This window comes from Epinephelus lanceolatus, chromosome 8 (assembly GCF_041903045.1).
Source record: "Epinephelus lanceolatus isolate andai-2023 chromosome 8, ASM4190304v1, whole genome shotgun sequence".
NCBI classification, from domain to species: Eukaryota; Metazoa; Chordata; class Actinopteri; order Perciformes; family Serranidae; genus Epinephelus; species Epinephelus lanceolatus.
The window spans coordinates 11744911-11763918 of NC_135741.1; the positions used below are offsets into that span (position 1 = coordinate 11744911).

At 44.2% G+C, this 19008-nt stretch overlaps 1 protein-coding gene across 4 annotated transcripts in view; it reads left to right on the top strand.

Annotated features, from left to right (window-relative positions):
• Positions 1-17474, top strand: part of iqsec2b (IQ motif and Sec7 domain ArfGEF 2b) — a 43702-nt gene extending 26228 nt beyond the window's left edge. For 2 of the 4 annotated variants that reach the window (XM_033628694.2, XM_078169833.1), the window contains exons 2-14: positions 3771-4068; positions 4192-4509; positions 4784-5838; positions 6948-7109; positions 7528-7650; positions 7774-7940; positions 9611-9750; positions 9837-9962; positions 11600-11699; positions 11796-11957; positions 12126-12317; positions 12551-12600; positions 14001-17474. In XM_033628694.2, the coding sequence (XP_033484585.2) occupies positions 3771-4068; positions 4192-4509; positions 4784-5838; positions 6948-7109; positions 7528-7650; positions 7774-7940; positions 9611-9750; positions 9837-9962; positions 11600-11699; positions 11796-11957; positions 12126-12317; positions 12551-12600; positions 14001-15182 (4075 nt within the window). In that variant the 3' untranslated portion in view covers positions 15183-17474. Of the gene's footprint in view, positions 1-2961; positions 3600-3770; positions 4069-4191; positions 4510-4783; positions 5839-6947; positions 7110-7527; positions 7651-7773; positions 7941-9610; positions 9751-9836; positions 9963-11599; positions 11700-11795; positions 11958-12125; positions 12318-12550; positions 12601-14000 lie in introns of those variants that run through there. The other 2 variants (XM_078169832.1, XM_078169834.1) reach the window with 2 other exon arrangements.
• The last annotated feature ends 1534 nt before the right edge of the window (positions 17475-19008 follow it).

A 19008-nucleotide genomic window follows, 5' to 3' on the forward strand; every position in this document is an offset into this window, starting at 1 on the left:
GTCTTTTCCTGGTTGGTATGTTCCAGTAATTTGAGTGACATTTTGCAGATGATGGCCAGGAGGTCCCCTGACACTTTGGGCTCCTGGGCCTGTGCCCCATTGGTCCGTTAAGTGGCAGGGGTAATTAAATTCTTACATTGCCTGATAAGCTTTGGAGCAAATGTCAAAATTGACACAAAAGTTGGAGATGAAGAGATTAGACAGGATATGAGATAACTACACCGAGTCAATGCTTAAGTGGAAATGAGTCAACAGACACATCGATGCAATTATTGGCTCCTCCACTGCGGGCGGCATGAGAGGTTAAGCCTCCTTGTCCTGCTGCGGGTTCGATGGCACAGTCAGACTTACTGCCGCTCTTTCATACACACACAAACATGCACCGTCAGCACATCAATAATAAATGAGCGAGGGACAGGAGGCAGGGGACTGCATGGTGTTGACATTGTACTTCACTGCGCACAGCCCCATTCACTTTTCAGTTTCTTTCACTGGAGCTCTCTTGTCAATTGTGGCCCACATCTTTTATTCTCATAACACTATCAACGATCACTTTCCCTGTTTATTATATTCGAACCATCTGTTTTGGCTCCAATTAAATGGTTGGTGGTGGTGAAACTCTGGGCCAGTCTTTATGAGGGAGCCTCTGGAGAGCACCTCTCTCTGGCACTGTAACAGGAATACAGGGTTTCTTACATAAGTAATGAGGTGCAGATGCCAGCTGCAATATGGCCGCACTCATGTTTTATACAACAAACTTTTTTACTCATATATCATCCTCACCTTGTCTCTCGCCGCATATTACAGCCTGGCTCTCGCTGCGGGCAAAAAAAATTATCGTCTTGTTAATGCATTCACACTTAGAGGTGGATTGCAAGGCCTCGCACAGAGGGGGGAAAAATCAATGCTGAAACAGAATACATTTATTTTAAATGCTTCACCAAACTTAGAGAGTTTAAAAAGGCATCTCTTGACTTTAAAATGTGTCACACAACACATACAGTTGATTTTTTGAGTGTTGTGGTTGATCCACCACAGAGGACATTCCCTCTTGTCCTAAGTATTTCGATTTTCCTTCTTTAAATGTGAACACATGACAGCTTAAGTTTTTAAGGATGTTTAAAGTGGTTAAATTGATCCAAGCAACAGCTGTGAATATTCAAATTTATGAGACCAGGCTTGCAACTCCCAAATGTTGCATTGCATGTATTTTAGATTTCAGGGATTCAGTTGAATGAAAATACCATCTGCTCCTGTTGATGTGCATGGCGGGGAGTTACAGTGAGTCCCTTGCCTGTGTCTACCTGTTGGCACACTGCAGAGGCACTCATGTGGCTAGTTTCCATTCCTTAAAAGGAGCAGTTTTTAAGCAGCTCTGAAGAAGGCAGAATTTCCTATTCACACAGTTTAGGCGATGTGTAAAGAGGCACTAAAAGTAGATGATTCATTCAGGCTTCCATTTTTAATGAACCAACAAGTTTAGACGACGCTGTGTTTGCACACCTCACCCTGCGCAGATATGTTATTTTATCTGTTTACAAGGCAAATGTTATGTAGACTGTCATTCACAACCTGTGGAGCATCTTCAACACCCACCTCAATGGCGATAACAGTCAATACATCGTCATGGCAACTACGCTTCTCATCCTAACAACTGCCTCGCCGCCCACAACGTCCCACAGCAACCGTCACCAAGCAACCCCCTCCCGCTTCTCAGCTTCTCTATTTAAGGAGTAGAGGAGGAGGAATGATAAATGATGCTGCACACGGAGAAAAAAATAAAACGTTTTCAAGAGGAGATGGACGTTGACAACAACTTGTTGCTCATAATTAATTTGTAAAGTGGAAACAACGCACAGCTTGTTAATGTGGTGCTGAGCTCTCTGTAAGTGGCATAGCTTTAAATTTGTGGTTTACATTTACAACTCAGCTGTGTTGATGTGTGCTTTCCTGCAGATGTCAGAATTGTGTCTTTTTCCTCACCAGGCCTTTGCATGACTCTCGTGTTATGCAACATAATGGAGTTGTCCTCAGTGTTGTTGTTAGACTCAACAATAATTTAGTCGGGTCACGTGTTGCTTGAAGGCACAGGATGTCCTGCTGTAAGACCCTGCATTCTGCATTGTACAACGTTTTCCCCTCTGCCCACTCAAAGTACTCAGTCTTTGTATGTGAACTGACGTGTGGTATGTTTGTGTTTCAGTATGACTTACAAGATCAAAACCAACCAATTAAAATACCTACAAGTTATTTCCTTGTTCCCCAAGAAGCTTTTTCCTTCTTGTCTTGTTTTTTACCAGCTGAATACTAACACAGGAAGTCTCTGCGATCCAGTGGAACAGTGACAACACAATGAGGGAGGGAGGAGGACGTTAGCTGACCCACACAGAGCATAAATGGTCACAGTCAACAAGGCACCATTTCAGCCCTTTTTTGTCATCTGCATTAGTGTGCGAGCCTAAACCAGGGAAACTTATCTGGCTTTGCTCTTGGCCTCTTTTGGAAAATGACAGAAGGCCAGGGGCCAGTTAAAAACAAACATTAATAATTCATATATTAAAAATGAGTCCGGACCTCTGTCAGGGGATCAGAGTTCTCCCCTGGCACTTTATTTTGATAAACAAACTCTATTCTGATGCTTTTTATGCGCTGTAGCACATTATTTACATTCCAAGTACAAAAAAATCCCAGAGCGAATCAATTTATGAATTAGAAAATGGTCAGCACCCTAAGTTGAGTATCACTGGCCTTAACTAGGCAAAAGGTAGAACCACACAATAATGCGAGATGTGCCTTTTCTATGTGCTGAATGTAAAGCTCCAACACATCCTTGACCCTTGCTGTGTACTCTCTGACTTGTAAGGGACAGCTGACGGAAGGGGGTGCGGCTAACACAAGGAGGAAATGTAGGCAGGAGCATGTGACTGTAGTCCTCCCAAACAGAGACTGACTATTTGACTTGAGGTGGATTAAGTCTCTGCATACGTGCACAAGAAGACACTTGGAGGATCTCCGGACTGATAAGTTTTCTGGTTTCCGCTCTGCTGACTGCAAATAGGGTCCTTGAGTAATTTTCTTGGTGATTTGGTTGCAAGTGCTTTGCTTTCAGTTCTGCGAGAGTGAGGGTGAATCTGGGAGGAGATGTGCTTTGTCATGTTTGTTGTCCCACGATATTTCACAGTGAGCTGACGTGCCTGTTTTACACCTGCGACGAATGTATCAACCTGGTCTTTCCTGTCAGTATGGTGTTGCTGGTATGTAGTGGTAGTGTTTTTTAGTGGTTGATGACTCCTTGGAGTTTGCTGTCACTGTTGTGATTGTCAGACAAGGATTCACTGAGAGAAAGACGGTGAGAAGCAGATAAACACTGGTAGGCTTGGCTAAACGTAGTAGTACATTAACTCATCCTCCTGACTCAATAAAGGAAGGAGATTGAGGGCAGAGACCTTTATGTCTAATGGATCATCAACCAACAATGTAGACAAGGAATGCTGTCAGATTTGGCACCTCTTTAAAGCAAAAGGAGTTTACGAGTGATAGAACTTCATCATGAGTTCCTCTAAGAGATGGTTAAGTCCTCGCTGCTCTAAACTTTACATGTAAGTCCTTATGTGTGAGCTCTTAAGTACTATTCAGCATGATTCCTGAACTTACTCAATCATTCATTCACTCTCTAATTTGCACTTAACACACTTCAAAGTGTTTGGTGTGATACTTTGTCAAGCCACTCATGACTCATTCTAAAAGCTGCTGCTAATTTTCTGCTGCAGTGTGGAGGGGGATTCCCAGTGTCCAGAGACGGGCACCCACAAAGACAGCTCATTCAGCCAGACGCCTTACCTGCGCGGCTCGGAACGCTATACTGACAGCAGCACCAGCAGCGCGCCATCTGGATCCAGGGACCCTTCGTGTGTGTCGGCCTCCAGTTCAGCCAGCTTGGCCTGGGCACTACGAACGCGCCACCAACCTGCAAGTCTGGCCCTCCGCAAGCAAGAGGAAGAAGAGAACAAGAGATGCAAGGCACTTTCAGACAGCTATGAACTCTCGACGGATCTGCAGGATAAGAAGGTAACGACGTGGTCAGAGGATTCATATTGCAAGTGTTTGTGTTCTTTGGTGTGTCTTGTAAGCCATGAGCGCTAGCAAACAATATGAGGATAATGGATGCCTTTGTTCTCCTTGTCCCTACAGGTTGAGATGCTGGAGAGAAAGTATGGCGGCTCCTTTGTAAGTCGCAGAGCAGCTAGGACCATTCAGACGGCCTTCAGACAGTATCGCATGAACAAGAACTTTGAGCGCCTCAGAAGCTCTGCGTCAGAGAGCCGCATGACACGCCGCATCATCCTGTCCAACATGAGACTGCAGTATTCCTTTGATGAGCGACAGCCTCAGCAGCAAGCCCAGACACAGACCAACTTCACCCACAGTGTTGCCATAGGGCCTCCACATTCCCCTGACCCAGACCGCACAGGAGACTACACCCACTTAGAGGACTCCTTCTCCAAACAGGTAACAGTGTTCATTTATTTATATATAAAACTCTTTATGGCTTGAAAGTCTCAAAGGTCTTTACTGTAACAGAAAAATAAGAGAATAAAGAAAAACTTATCAGACAACTGCACAAAGCAACTAAAAGAAGGTTTTAATCACCAGCCTTAAACCCTCAAAGCACGCTGGAGTGACTGGATTTTATGTGTAAGACGTGACAAATGCACTATATTAAGAAGTTTCCGTTCAGACATGAGGAATGTTGATCTCCTACCCCACTTTGTGTTCCCTTCAGGTCAAGTCCTTAGCTGACTCCATCGATGATGCCCTTACCTGCCGCGCGGGTCGCAATGACTCCCAAGAGGGCAGCAGGGAGGGTGGAGGGATTAGTGAAGACTTCGGAGAGTGTGTGTGGAGCAGCAGCAGCAACCCCTCCTCCCAAAGAGGTTTAGGAGAACGAGCCAGGGGTGCTGGAGGAGGACTCAGTATGCACGGTGACAGCACCGCCACCTCGTACAGCGACGTCACCCTTTACATGGATGATGGCATGCCGTCATCCCCGCTGTCCCTTGATCGGGCGCCCAGCAGCACAGATACAGAGTACTGGGGCCCCGGTGGTGGTGTCGGAGGACGTGAGGACAGCAGGGACACTGAGGGAGGGGGCAGCAGTAACAGTCGACGCAGCACCCCGTGTACGGAGTGCAGGGACTATCGTCTAAGGGGCGCACATCTGCCTCTCCTCACTATTGAGCCACCCAGTGACAGTTCGGTGGACATGAGTGACCGCTCAGATCGTGGCTCTCTGAGCAGACAGCTGGTCTATGAGCAGGAGCCCGGTGTAGGGGCTGGCTCCCCTCAGGGAACCCTCAAACACTCCCCCAACACGGGCACCCGCCCTACCTCCACAGCAGCCGCCCAAGGTCAGACTCGAGCCCCTGGCAGACCCATACCCACACACATCCCTCACCAGGTGGCTGCACACCACCACCATCACCACCACCCTATCCACCACCATCAATACCCCGACACACCTTCATCCTCCTCCTCCCCTCAGCAGCCCCCCACCACCCCTCTGTCCTCCTCCTCCTCTACAGCTCTGCCCCCTGGTGGTCTGGAGCAGCCGTGCTGCTCAGATGGAGACAACGACTCACTCAACTCCACCACCAACTCCAACGAGACAGTCAACTGCAGCTCCGGCTCCTCGTCTCAGGACAGCCTGCGAGAACCTCTGCCACCTCTGGGAAAGCAGACGTACCAGAGAGAAAGCCGCCACAGCTGGGACTCCCCGCCATTCAACAGTGATGTGGTGCAGAGACGCCAGTATCGTATAGGCCTCAACCTCTTCAACAAGTAAGATGCCTGGAGTGCTAACAAACACAAGTGCCCATCTAGACTACCGTAGTAACTTCATATTTGCTAAAATTGTCACTTTATTCAGACAGTAGTAAATGAGACAAATAGTTTGTTTATTTGTTTGTGTGTTTGTTTATTAAGATCCCCATTAGCCTTTGCATTGCAGTGGCTATTCTTCCTGGGGTCTACACAGTTACATAGTGACAAAACAAAACATACATTCACACTACATAACACAATACTAAATACTACATCATAATGCACATCCACTGTAAATGAAACACTAACAGTTGACATAGTTAACAAAACACACAAACACACACTACTGTGTGAAGAAAAGTCATGTTCCTCTTCCTCCCATTGCTTCTAATGGCATTTCCTGAAATCCACCGCAGCTGAAGGAAAACCAACCAATCAGAGCTGAGGAGTCTGTAATACAGCTGTCAATCATGTCAAATTAGGCAGTGCTGATGAAATATAAGTGACGATTCTGTTACTGGATTGCCTACTTCTACCTTTAATATTATAAGAAATCAATTTAGAGTACCGTTTAGCTGTAAAATGAGAACCTTTGCTCTGACTGGTAGGCCTTGCTTCGTTTTTTGGCTCAAAATGGTGGCCGGAGCACAAACTTTCTTATTTTAGAGCTAAACCGTAAACTAAAATATGTTTATACTTAAATATAAATGAAGTACGGCCTACCAGCTGGAGCAAACATTCTCAGTGTACAGCTAAACAGTGCACTAAAATGTGTTTCTGAAAACATCTGACATGAGAAAAAGGCAATGCAGAGACAGAATCTTGATTCATATTTGATCAGTGCTGCCTAGTTTGACAGTTTGAATGAAGTTCACAAGCAGTACCTGACATGATTGACAGCTGCGTTAGAGTATCATCGACTGATTGGTTGTTTTTGGTGCACTGTAGTTCTTGCAAATGCCATTGAAAGTATTAGGAGTAGGAGGGACATAATTTTTTTTCCACAGGCGTCTGTCTCGTAATGCTGCGTGGATATAGAAACAGTCTCTCTTTTTTTATTTAAGTTACCATCTGTAGCTTTAAACTGGTGAAGCTGTAATGATAAAGTTCTTTTTCACTGACTACAGGAAGCCGGAGAAAGGGATCCAGTACCTGATAGAGAGAGGTTTTGTGTCAGACACTCCAGTTGGCATCGCTCGCTTCATCCTGGAGAGGAAAGGCCTCAGCCGGCAGATGATTGGAGAGTTTCTGGGAAACCGGCAGAAACAATTCAACAAAGATGTTTTAGAGTAAGTACGGGAATACAGAGCAGTAATGTCAGGTAATGTAGGACAAACAAAAAAAAAAAAGATCCAGGTGAATGTAAATGGACTGAATGATAAATGGACTGCATTTATATATAAGGCTCTTCTAGTCTGAGCGACCACTCAAAGTACAATTTACAACACAAGCCAGCATTCACACACGCAGTCATACACTGGTGGCATCAGGCACAATAAGCAGTCCCATGCACACTCACACACAAGTGGGAGAAATTTGGTTCAAGCAAGTTCAGCATCTCACTCAAGGACACTTAGTGGACAACCTGAGCCACAGCCACCCGTAATGTGTATCTGTATAATAATATATAACATGACGAGTGTTTCTGAGTTTTCATGGTGTTCAGCGGGAGAGGTTAGATTGTGACCTCTGCTGTGTGTGTTTCAGCTGTGTGGTGGATGAAATGGACTTCTCAGGAATGGACCTGGATGACGCCCTCAGGAAGTTCCAGGCTCAGATTAAAGTTCAAGGAGAAGCCCAAAAAGTGGAGCGACTCATAGAGGCCTTTAGGTTTGTATGTTGTTGGATACAGTGAGTTTACAATGGAGAAACGCCTGAGTGATAGGCAGATTAAGATGCACTGAAGTGTGGCTATGCATCAAAATGCAAATGTTGTTTCTGTCTCTTCTGCAGTCAGAGATACTGTGTGTGTAATCCAACGCTGGTTCGGCAGTTCCAGAACCCGGACACCATCTTCATCTTGGCCTTTGCCATCATCCTCCTCAACACAGATATGTACAGTCCCAACGTCAAAGCTGAGAGGAAGATGAAACTGGAGGATTTCATCAAGAATTTGAGAGGTGCTACTAGACAGAAGAGACACAAACACTTGATACATAACACATATTACACAGTAAAAGTAGTCAATGATGCCTTTATGGACACTATGAGCAAATGAACATCTAGTTAACAGGACTTTTAAACATGTTTTAAGTCCAACTGAAATCTAATTGCATTTTTTGTTATGTTACAGTAGCATATCTGCTCTATAAATACCTAAAAAAAAATCAGAAACTGAAAGGGAGACATTTTTATTTTTGCCCCCTAGTTTTGCAGCAATTCAACAGAGTATCATTTTGGTATCTATCTACGTAGATGGTGACCTTATTTTTATACAGCCATCCGAATCTTGCATGAAGCCGTAACGTCAGCGATCTATGACAGGCAGAGCAGATGGTCACACCGAGCCAGACAGCAGCCTGCCACACAACACCAGGGCCACAGAGTCTGAACAACAACCCACATTAGCTTTTCTGCTCCAGTCTCACTCTTATATAACTTACAAACTTCAACACATGTCTGTGTCCTGCACCTCAACTTGTTAAACAAGCGACTGGACAAACATTCACAGGCAAAAAGTGCCTAGCTAATGGCGGTGGCAGTGTTTTGTTTTGCATGCCTGCATGGTGAACAAAGAATCCAAAAACTGATAACTGAATTGAAGTCATGATGAATGGAAGTCATGGGGAGCTGATTATAACCACAACAAAACTCTATCAAAACATCTGTTTACAAATTCTCACACAACTCGTGCAGTATAATCCAAGTCTCATTTTTCCAGTCGTATGATCAGTACTTCCCAAACATGCATTTTCGCTATTTAAAACACTTCTGCATAAACAGTCTCACAGAGGGATGAGTAGTGCTCTTGGGGAAGCACATGTTTGCTCAATGGAATACATGAGCATCATTTAGAAGCAGCCACTTCTCCAGGCTCGCTACTCATATGCAGAAGTGTTTTAAATAGTACGGTTTTTCATGTCTTTGGGAAGCACTGGAAAAATGAGACTTGGATTATACTGCACGAGCTGTGTGAAAGTTTCTAAACAGATGTTTTGATATAGTTTTGCTGTTGTTGAATGCAGCCCCTGTCATGCTAATTCATCAACAATTTTGTGGATTCTTTGTTCGCTGTGGAGACATGGGAGAAAAAACAGACAAATTCAGTGTAACACAGGATGAGTAACTGCCGCATAAAATAATAATGTTGTTGGTGAGGTAATTCCTTTATCTGCTCAACAGCAGTACATTAAACAACGTATTTGGTCTGACGTGGTCCTTACACTTCAGTATCACTAACAACATGCTGCCTGCTGGTGACATGCAGGCTACAGCGCAAGTTTGTTTACTTTGTCCCTCGCTCACGGTGTAACACTAGCGCTCTGGTAGCCTGCCAGCGGCTGTCAGTCAAATACAGACATGCCCCTCCATCCGGCTGAGACGAAAAGGAGTATTTATGATATTTCCCCAAACACCTCTTTATTCCTGTTAATGAAAAATGGGAGAAATGTAAAAAACATCTAGTAATTATTTTTTAATGCAAAGAGGAACGACTAAATATAATTTCATTTGGACTTTAAGCAGGTTTCTTTTGGCATCTTGCATCAGACACACTGTTTAATTTGTGACTTGTGTAATGCAGTTTTGACATCATTTCCTAAAACCCTCCCTTCCCCTCTCCCCACCAAAGGCGTAGACAATGGCCAGGATATCCCCAGGGACCTGCTGGTTGGGATCTACCAGCGGATACAGAAATGGGAGCTACGGACCAACGATGACCACGTGTCCCAAGTGCAGGCAGTGGAGAGAGTCATTGTGGGCAAGAAGCCTGTGAGCAACATAACAGTGCTGTGAAATATGTTGTCATGACTAGCTTAAAGTTCATTTATTTATTTATACTGTCTTTGTCTGTATAGGTGCTGTCCCTTCCCCATCGTAGGCTGGTGTGTTGCTGCCAGCTCTACGAGGTGCCCGACCCCAACAGACCTCAGAGGACCGGAGTTCACCAACGAGAGGTCTTCCTCTTTAATGACCTTCTGGTGGTAAGACTCACATTCATCACTTTTTAAGACATGAAATCTACATATTGAATTTTAAAGGATCAGTGTGTAAGATTTAGGGGGATTTAGTGGCATCTAGTGGTGAGGACTGCAGATTACAACCAGCTGAAACTTCTCCTGGTTAGAATTCCTTCAGTGTTCATTGTTCAGGAGGTTTTTATGGGGAGCCAAATTATCCACAGAGGTCCCCTCCTCTTTAAAACAAACGGACCAAGTGAATAAAACTGATAAAAACACTGAATAAAGCAGTTTCATGTTACAAATCAGTGTTTCTCTAATGCTGTTCGGCATGATGGAGACGGTCCGCTAGCCCATCACTTGCAAATGTGTGCTCACCTCTTTTTCCTGATAACTTAGGACTTTTTCAGCAGGAGCCAAATTAGCCGCAGAGGTCTCCTTCTCTCCAAAACAAACAGACCTGGGATCTCATTTAGAAAACAATGCGTCGGATCCGTACGAAAAATGTTCATACGGACAAAAGCCAAAAATGGTGTGCGCCAAAAAAATATTTGACAATTTCTACAATCAAGCTTCCACCTCATCTGCGTCCCCAGTTTCCTGTCTTCAGAATGTTCATGGGTCAAAGTTTCTTCCATGAAGTATATTTTTATAGCTCATAACTTTTGCGTGGGAAGTGGCATGTCGTTTTGTGCATGTGCAATGTTTATAAATGAGACCACTGGTGATTTAAACCGGTAAAACACTGAATAAAGCAGTTTCACTTTTAAGAAATCACTGTTATTCCGACATTCTCATCGTTGAGGTGCTGCTAAATACAGTGGCTGAAGTGAAAACTCAAATGGCCCTATGATTAATAGAGCTAGTGTTTGGTTTGTCCATTCTGGGCTACTGTAGAAACATGGCAGTGCAGCAGGATAAACATGTAGATCCAAACTGCTCATTCTAAGGTAACAAAAACACAACAAATCAGATCAGAAATCAGAATCAGAAATACTTAATCGATGCCCGAGGGAAAATTATGATTCGTTACAGTCACGCCGATGTAAAGAATAGAGAATAATAAGAAGTACGAATAAGAGTATGAAATAAAAGTGTGCAAATAGAAAGCAGTAGAATAGAAAAAATGTGCATTATGCTACCATGTTTAACACGAGTACTTAGAGATATAAAAAATTAAAATATTAAAAATAAAGTATATATCGTCACTGTGCTGAAGCTGTAAGTGTGTAATTTAACTACAATATATACATCAGTAGAATAAAACAGCAATAGAATTAGAGTGAACATAGAAATATGAACAGTTATGTGCATTGTATGTCAAATTAATATGTATATTCAAGAGGTGACAAATATTGCACCTGATAGTTACTTATGAATTATAAATGCAGAAGGTAAATGAAGTTCAAATGCTAGTCTACTAACTCAGAGTGCTGATGATGGCAACCGGTAGGAATGTCTTCCTGTGGCGCTCTGTGGTGCATCTTGGGGAATGAGCCTGTCACTGATTGTGCTCCTGTGTCCTCCTATGACATTTTTAATTGATTGTACACTAAAGAATGCATTATATTCCATTTCTGCCAATATGTCCCCCTAAATTTTACACACTGTACATTTACAGCCTTGTAAATAAAATATCCAATCTGTGTTCTCTGCATCAGGTGACCAAAATCTTCCAGAAGAAGAAAACCTCAGTGACTTATAGTTTCAGACAATCTTTCCCTTTGGTTGAGATGCAAGTGCACATGTTCCAGAACTCATGTAAGCAGCCTATTTTTCATTTTGCACATTTCAGCTCTTCGTAATGACCCTCTATGATTATGAAGTATTTTATTTCTCTCTGTTTGCACCTCACAGACTACCCTCATGGCATCCGCCTGACCTCAGCAGTCCTGGGTGGGGAGAGGAAGGTTCTTATCGTTTTTATGGCACCCAGTCAGCAAGACCGCACCCGCTTTGTTAGCGACCTCAGGGAGAGCATTGCTGAAGTGCAAGAGATGGAGAAGTACAGAGTGGAATGTAAGTGCCCCATCTACTGGCTGTTACTGTGAACTATAACTTTGGATGTTGTGATGATTGCACAGCTTTCAGCATCAAGAAATAAAGTGCTGCAAGTATATTACTTATCCTTTGTACTGTGTCTCCCTCTGATTTTAATTCCCCTGTGCCCTTTGTGTTTATTTACAGCCGAGTTGGAGAAACAGAAAGGTGTGATGCGGCCCAGCTTGCTCACTGGAGGTGTGGTTGGAGGCGTAGGTGTGAAGAGCGATGTTGTGAATGGCACCCTGGGAAGGACAAGTTTTGATGACAACTGCTCGGTGGGTGAGGGTCTCAAACGCACGGCGCTCAGCTCATCTCTCAGGGACCTATCGGACGCAGGTGAGAAAACGTCCCCTCAGAAATTGGGTTCAATTTGCATTTCTTTCCTGTCAGCTGGGTGGAACTGGGTAGCACAGCTTCTATAAAGTATTTCTGTCTCTATTGCTATATCCTGTTCTTCTTTCTCGCTGACATTCAGACACAGCTTATGCAACTCCTCTCTTTTTCAAAAACACATGTGAACAAACTTTCTTCCACTCTTTGCTAACCTGACTCTTCCTGGTGGGGTGCAGGGAAACGTGGTCGCAGGAACAGTGTTGGTTCTCTGGACAGTACCATGGAAGTAAGTCTTAAAGACTAGATGTTGACCTGTAACCTTTAACAGACCTGCATTTTCCTCTCACTGGTGCTTCATCTTCCCGAGCACGTTCAGTGTGTGCATATAGATGGTGTGCGTGTACATGCATGTGTCCACATAAACCTGTCCTGCACTGACACTCTTTGCATGGCTGTTCATGCTTGTCCAAGCATGTCTCAAACCTCCAGATACAACTATGTCCTGTGTGTGGTGAAAACAGGAACTTTAGTGCCTTTTTTCCTTAAAGGGACAGTTCACAAAAAAATACATTTTTCCTTCTACCTGTTTGGCGTGAGTTGCAGAGGGTTGGAGATGTGGGCCATAGAGACGTCTGCATAAAACTAGATGGAACTCTGCTTGAGGTGCTCAGAGTGCCAAAAAATACATTTGAAAAACTGATCTCATCCTCTGCTTGGAGGAAAACAAGCTTCCGGACATCATTGTTTTCCCAATTTGCAGACATCATCGGCCGCTGCTCTTCTTTTAGTTAGCTGCTAATTGCTAACAGCCACTTTTTAAATCTCCCGCAGTGGGTTGCACACATAACATGTCGTCAAAACATCACACCTGTGCCACCCATGATCCCGTCTTGCCAGCTGTCCCATTTATACAGACCTAATTTCAGTGCTGTTATTACCTCCATTCCGGGCTCAAAGGTGAGACAGCTTTGGCCCCCCATTCTGTGATCATACCTTTTATTCAGAACAGCAAGACGGTGTAAAAGGGGCTTATGTGTCTTTCCAGAAATCATGACCTGGTTACTTAGATAATCCACAGACCTTGTTGTAAGCAGTTTCATGTAGGAACTATTTTCTTTCTCCTGAACTACACCTGCCAACCATATCACTCCACAGAAGGAAGTGTGCATCCACCCATGGATAATAGGCTTGTGACAACACGAATGGACAAGAGGCTCCTGCTGGTGACAGTGCGAGATGTAAATATTAATGGCGTCCCCCTCGGCTGAGCTGTAACTTTACCTAACTCAGTGATGCTAGGTGAGCTAGCAGTTGATGCACGCTTCCTTCTGCGCAGTGATACGGTTCGCAGGTGTAGTCCAGTAGCTCCTATATGAAACTGCTCACAACAAGGTCTGTGGATTATCTTGAGTAACCAGGTCATGATTTCTGAAAAGAAACTTTGCTGTTGAGTTTTTTAAATGTATTTTGGCACATTGAGCACCACAAGCTGAGTGGCATCTAGTTGCATTATATCAGAGAGAAGACAGACATCTCTACGGCCGATATCTCCAACACTCAGCACCTCACATCAAATCAGTCTAGATTGATAAATAGCCCTATAGGTAAGAGGGAAAATATGTATTTTGTGGTGAACTGTTCCTTTAAGTGATTTTTCTAAAACCTGATGATGCTTTATTCTCCCAGGGCTCCATCATTAGCAGCCCACAGCCTCACCAGCGCTACCCAATGCCAGGCGTGTTGCCTGGCTGCTATGGAACAGAAGACTTCCGGCCTCATCGCCCCATCCTGAGCCCCGGATCGGGGGTGGGGGGTGGGCCGGGGCAGCAACATACCACTGCTGGGACCGGAGTTGGGGGAGTCTCCAGCAGTGCAGAGAGAGCAGGAGCGGGGAGCGGCCCTGGGGGGAGCAGCAACAACAGCAGCGGTTCCTTCCTGGGCTCCCTATTCGGCAGCAAACGCGCCAAACCACCAGGGCCCCTTATTCCACCGGGGCCACCCTACCCCGCACCTGTACCCCCACCGACTACGGGAGGGCCCCCTCCTCACTCCCCTTCATCGCTGTGCCAGCTGGACGGGGGACCCTCCAAGATCCAGGCGCTGCACGCACAGTACTGTCACGTGGCCACCGTGCAGCCGCCACCACCTTACTACCATCACCATCGCTACCACGTCCAAACTGCCCCCCCTCCTTTGCAAGGAGTGCCCCCTCATACTATACAGAGAGGCCCACTACCCTGTCGTCCACCCCTTGGCCCCCCACTCGCCCAGCACCCGCAGCTGGCCCATCTCTCCCAGCTATCCCAGCATGGGCTTCCGGGTCGTTACGCCAACATGGTGGTGGGATGTCCCCCCCCCCTTTCTCCTCTCTCCCAACATTCCCAGAACCCACAGTTCGCCCTGTACCACGCGCAGCCTACACACTCTATCAGAGGGGGCGCCGTCCCTGGTACCAAACTTCCGCTAACCCTGTCTCACTCCCACCCCCACCCCCACGCACACTCCCAAACCCACCCAGGACACGTGCACACACCACACCCAGCCAGCCACTCCACCCACCAAACACACTTCATATTCGGCACTCTACCCCACAACCTTCCGTCCGCCTCCGTCAATGCGCATCACGCAGCGTCCGTCGCCCCGTATCTGCCCCAGTACCCTCCTCTCTCTTCCATCCCCCCTCCCCCACCACACTCCCCTTTACCCCCCCCTTCGTCCCCCCTTACCCCTCTTACACCTCTCTCCCCTCTCCCCCCCCAGCACCCCGGGCAGCCTCAGCAGGGGCCGCAGGTGACGGGGGCTGGAGCGACAGGTACAGGGGGCAGCTCCAAATCCAAGCCTATCAACCGGATAAGTACCGTGGTGTGAGCAGGATGGGGGGCCCGAGGGGTCACAGGTCAGATTATAGAGTGGAGGAGGTTGGCAGGACGAGGTCTAGGACCAAGTCTGCCAGGACAGAAAGTAACAGCAGCAGCGCTAGTGACAAGAGGAAACGCAGCTTGCTTCGTCTCTGTTACTTTCACCTCCGTTTCCCACACATGTAGGTGGAGATAAAGAGCACAGCCAGAGTTTAACAGCGTGTGCACACGTCTTTGAAACCTGCACACACATGCACATCCACAAGAATAAAAACAATATAAAAAAAAGTCTATAGCCATATAATTTAAGATGAAACTAAATCTATATCTAGATATATTGCCTCAGTTTTAATTGTTTGAAGTCTAGTTGAGTCTGTATGAGACTATTTCCATGTACAGTACCACGGTGTAATAATGTGACACTGGAAAAACGGAGACCATATATATCCAGCTGCTTACACGGGGATGTAAATAAACCACCGAATGCATTCCGGCAGAGTTTGGCATTAAAAAGAGCAGAGAGTTGCAAAAAATGTCCCTTGACTTTGCAATAATTTACTTGGCTTCATGATGTCTCCGTCCATTTTTGCAGGTTGCTAACAGGCATCTTTTTTTCTAAAGATGACCTCAGATATGTTGCTTTGTCTTAAACTTCTACAAACCAGTGCACGGTTTCCTGACAGTCTTTTGCTTAATGGTCTTTTACATGTCGACAGGAGCCACCTGGCTTTATAATGCATTCCTTGTGGGGTATGGGGAAATTAACGACACAATCAATAATATATTTTGAATGTTTCTGAAGCTTCTTGCTGTTTTATCGATATTATAATATACCTGCTATGAGTATGATGAATATTGTACGATAATTGTTTTGATCAGTGATTAATTATATCAGCAGATGTTTGTACATGGTTATAGAAAGTATATGCACATATAAATCCCCTCAGTTCGCCATAACCACTAGAGGGTGTTCCGATATGTGAAGTGTGATTTATTTCCATAGTACCATGCTTTCCATTCAGTTCATCTTTTTGATAATTAGTATTATTGGTTGTTGAAAATAATGAAAGAGTTTTGTTCAAATTGAGTTGAACGCCAACAATATTCCTCCTTTTCTGTTTTTGTTTGATGTGAGCAAACGGGGGCACGATTTCTCAAACGGGGTGACTAACAAAACTTGAATTTAAAGAATGGAACTGAGTGCATGTTTATTTTCATTTTAGATTTATAAGGCTCCCATGTTTGGAAAAAAATGGTTGCAGAAATTGGATTCCCCTCTTAATTAAACAGGACACCTGTGCTCACTTCACAGCCATCAGATTTAGTCATTGTGTGTTTTTTATGTTTTGAGGAAGCACGCTTTTACATGAAGGTTTCGTGGTTTTGCACACGTGATGTCTTAAGTCAGAAATGGCCGCCTTCTGATCCTCCCTCCTCTGCCACTTTTTCAAATCTCTTATTACATTTTTGTTGATGCCACGGCATCCTGCTGAGGGCTCCTTGTTTACAAACACAACAAGAGTCAAGAATGTAAAATAGCCTACAGGTACATAATGTATTTCCCCCCTTTTTTTCTGTGGGCCTCGTGTGTAAGTGTTAACCCTTTTGCTACTGCAGTTTTTGAGGTTGTAATTGAGCGCTGATGTCGTTTACCTTCAGTGCCACTGATTACCAACTCTGGTTAAGGAGAGAATGAGTGGCTGAGGACAAAGTCAAGAAGTCTACGGAACAAACTACTGAAAAAGATGGCGGAGTTCAAGAAGATCTCAACAAATTGATTTTAAGGAGGTTTGGAGAGTGTCAGGAATGTCAGATGACGATTTTATATGTGTTGGCTAGCCTTTTTCTTTTTCTTGTGTCCTTTTGACTCTTCTTGCATGAATATATCTGCACTTATTGACTAGATTGTACTGTATAAATCTGAATGTACATACTATATTATACATAGGCTTCTTATCATAACTATGGGATGAACTACTCCCATTCTGTATTCAGGTGCGTGCATGTGAGTGCCACTTAGTATGTACATAGAAAAAGAGGGACAGGGATAGGAGATGTTGGCCATGAGGAATATTGACTTCTTTTTCTTTTCTTATTATTTCTGACTGAAGGTGAGAGAATGAGTTACCATTATCTAAATTAAAGCCTAAAAAAAGTTTATATGTCAGTGCACTTATTGATATCATTTAAAACAAATGATTTCAATTTTTTCTTTGTGTATGTATTATGTGTACTGAAAGAATAGAGAACTGAGATGTGAATATTTATTGCTTCTGATAAATTAAAGTGTCCTTGCAGTGAATTGGTCTGTGTGTACTTTTTATACAACCTAACCTAACTTCCACAATTAAACATAACATAATAACATAGCCACACAAGATGAACGAGGAATATGATACATTAAAGATAGGTGCAATGTAGGCTACCCTGCAGCTCTTTACAGAAGACATTTTAAAAAATTTAATAATGCTGCATAATACCAAAAGAACAGGCTTCTTAACCTGTTGATTTAGGGTAATTTAACATTATTTTATTGTTATTTATTGCATCAAAAAAGGAAATTAGAAAAACAAAGTGGTTTATCATGCTACTGTCAGGCATAGTTGGATTCTGAACGGGACTGGGCACAAGCCCAAGACCCAAAGTGTCAGGGCCTCCCTAGCTTTCATCTGCAAAATGTCACTTAAATTACTGTAACATGTACCGACCAGGATAAGACTCAAAATGACCACAAAGAGATGCAAAGGAAGACACAAAACAATCAAAATGACACAGAACTACCTCATAGCATGGACAGATTACTGCACAGGCCTACTTTAACTACGTTAAAGCATGGATGGATTACTGCACAGGCCCAGGGGCCCAAAATGTAAGGGGGGCTCCCTGGCCTTCATCTGCAAAATGTCACTTAAATTACTGTAACATGTGCCAACCTGGATAAGACTCAAAATGACCACAAATAGAGGAAACAGAACTGCCAAGAGACACAAATCATCTATAAAGGACACAAAATGACCTCAAAGCATGGTAAAATTACTAAAGGGGCCTACTGGGGCCCAAAGTGTGAGGGGAGCCCCTTGGCCTTCATTTGATAAACGTCACTGAAGTTGGTATAACGTGTACTTACCAGGAAAAGACTAACAATGACCACAAAGAGGTGCAAAAGAATGGCAAAGAGACACAAAACAACCAAAAAAGACACAAAATGACATCAAAGCAGGGAAGGATTATTGAACAGGCCTATTGGGCACAGATTCAGGGGCCCAAAGTGTGAGGAGGGCCTCCTGGCTTTTATATGCAATATGTCACTTGAATTACTGAAACATGCCAACCTAGATGAGACTCAAAATGACCACATAGGGATGCAAAAGGAACTGCAAAGAGACATAAAACAACCAAAACAGACAGCAAAACTCAGGAAAATCCAAGGCACTCTCTTTGGAAAACTTAAAAATCCTTTATTGTCATGGCTTGGTTATCTTAAACCTTTAAAAACTTTGACGCGTTTTGGCATACAAGCCTTTGTCAGGGAGTCAAACCAAAACAGACACTACATGACCTCAAAACATAGAAGGATTAATGAATGGGCCTATTGCGCACACGCCCTGGGGCTCTAAGTGTCAGTCCCCCCCATGACCTTCACCTGCACAGTGTTACCCAAATTAACACCAGGAAGAGATTCAGAGTGACCACAAAAACCTGGGACTGCAAAGAAACACAACGTAAATACAAAAGGGGCAAAACAACTACAAAGAGATGTAAAATGAAAAATAAAACAAAAAAACCCACCGAAATACCTCAAAGAGATGCAAAATTGCCTCAAACAAATACAAAAC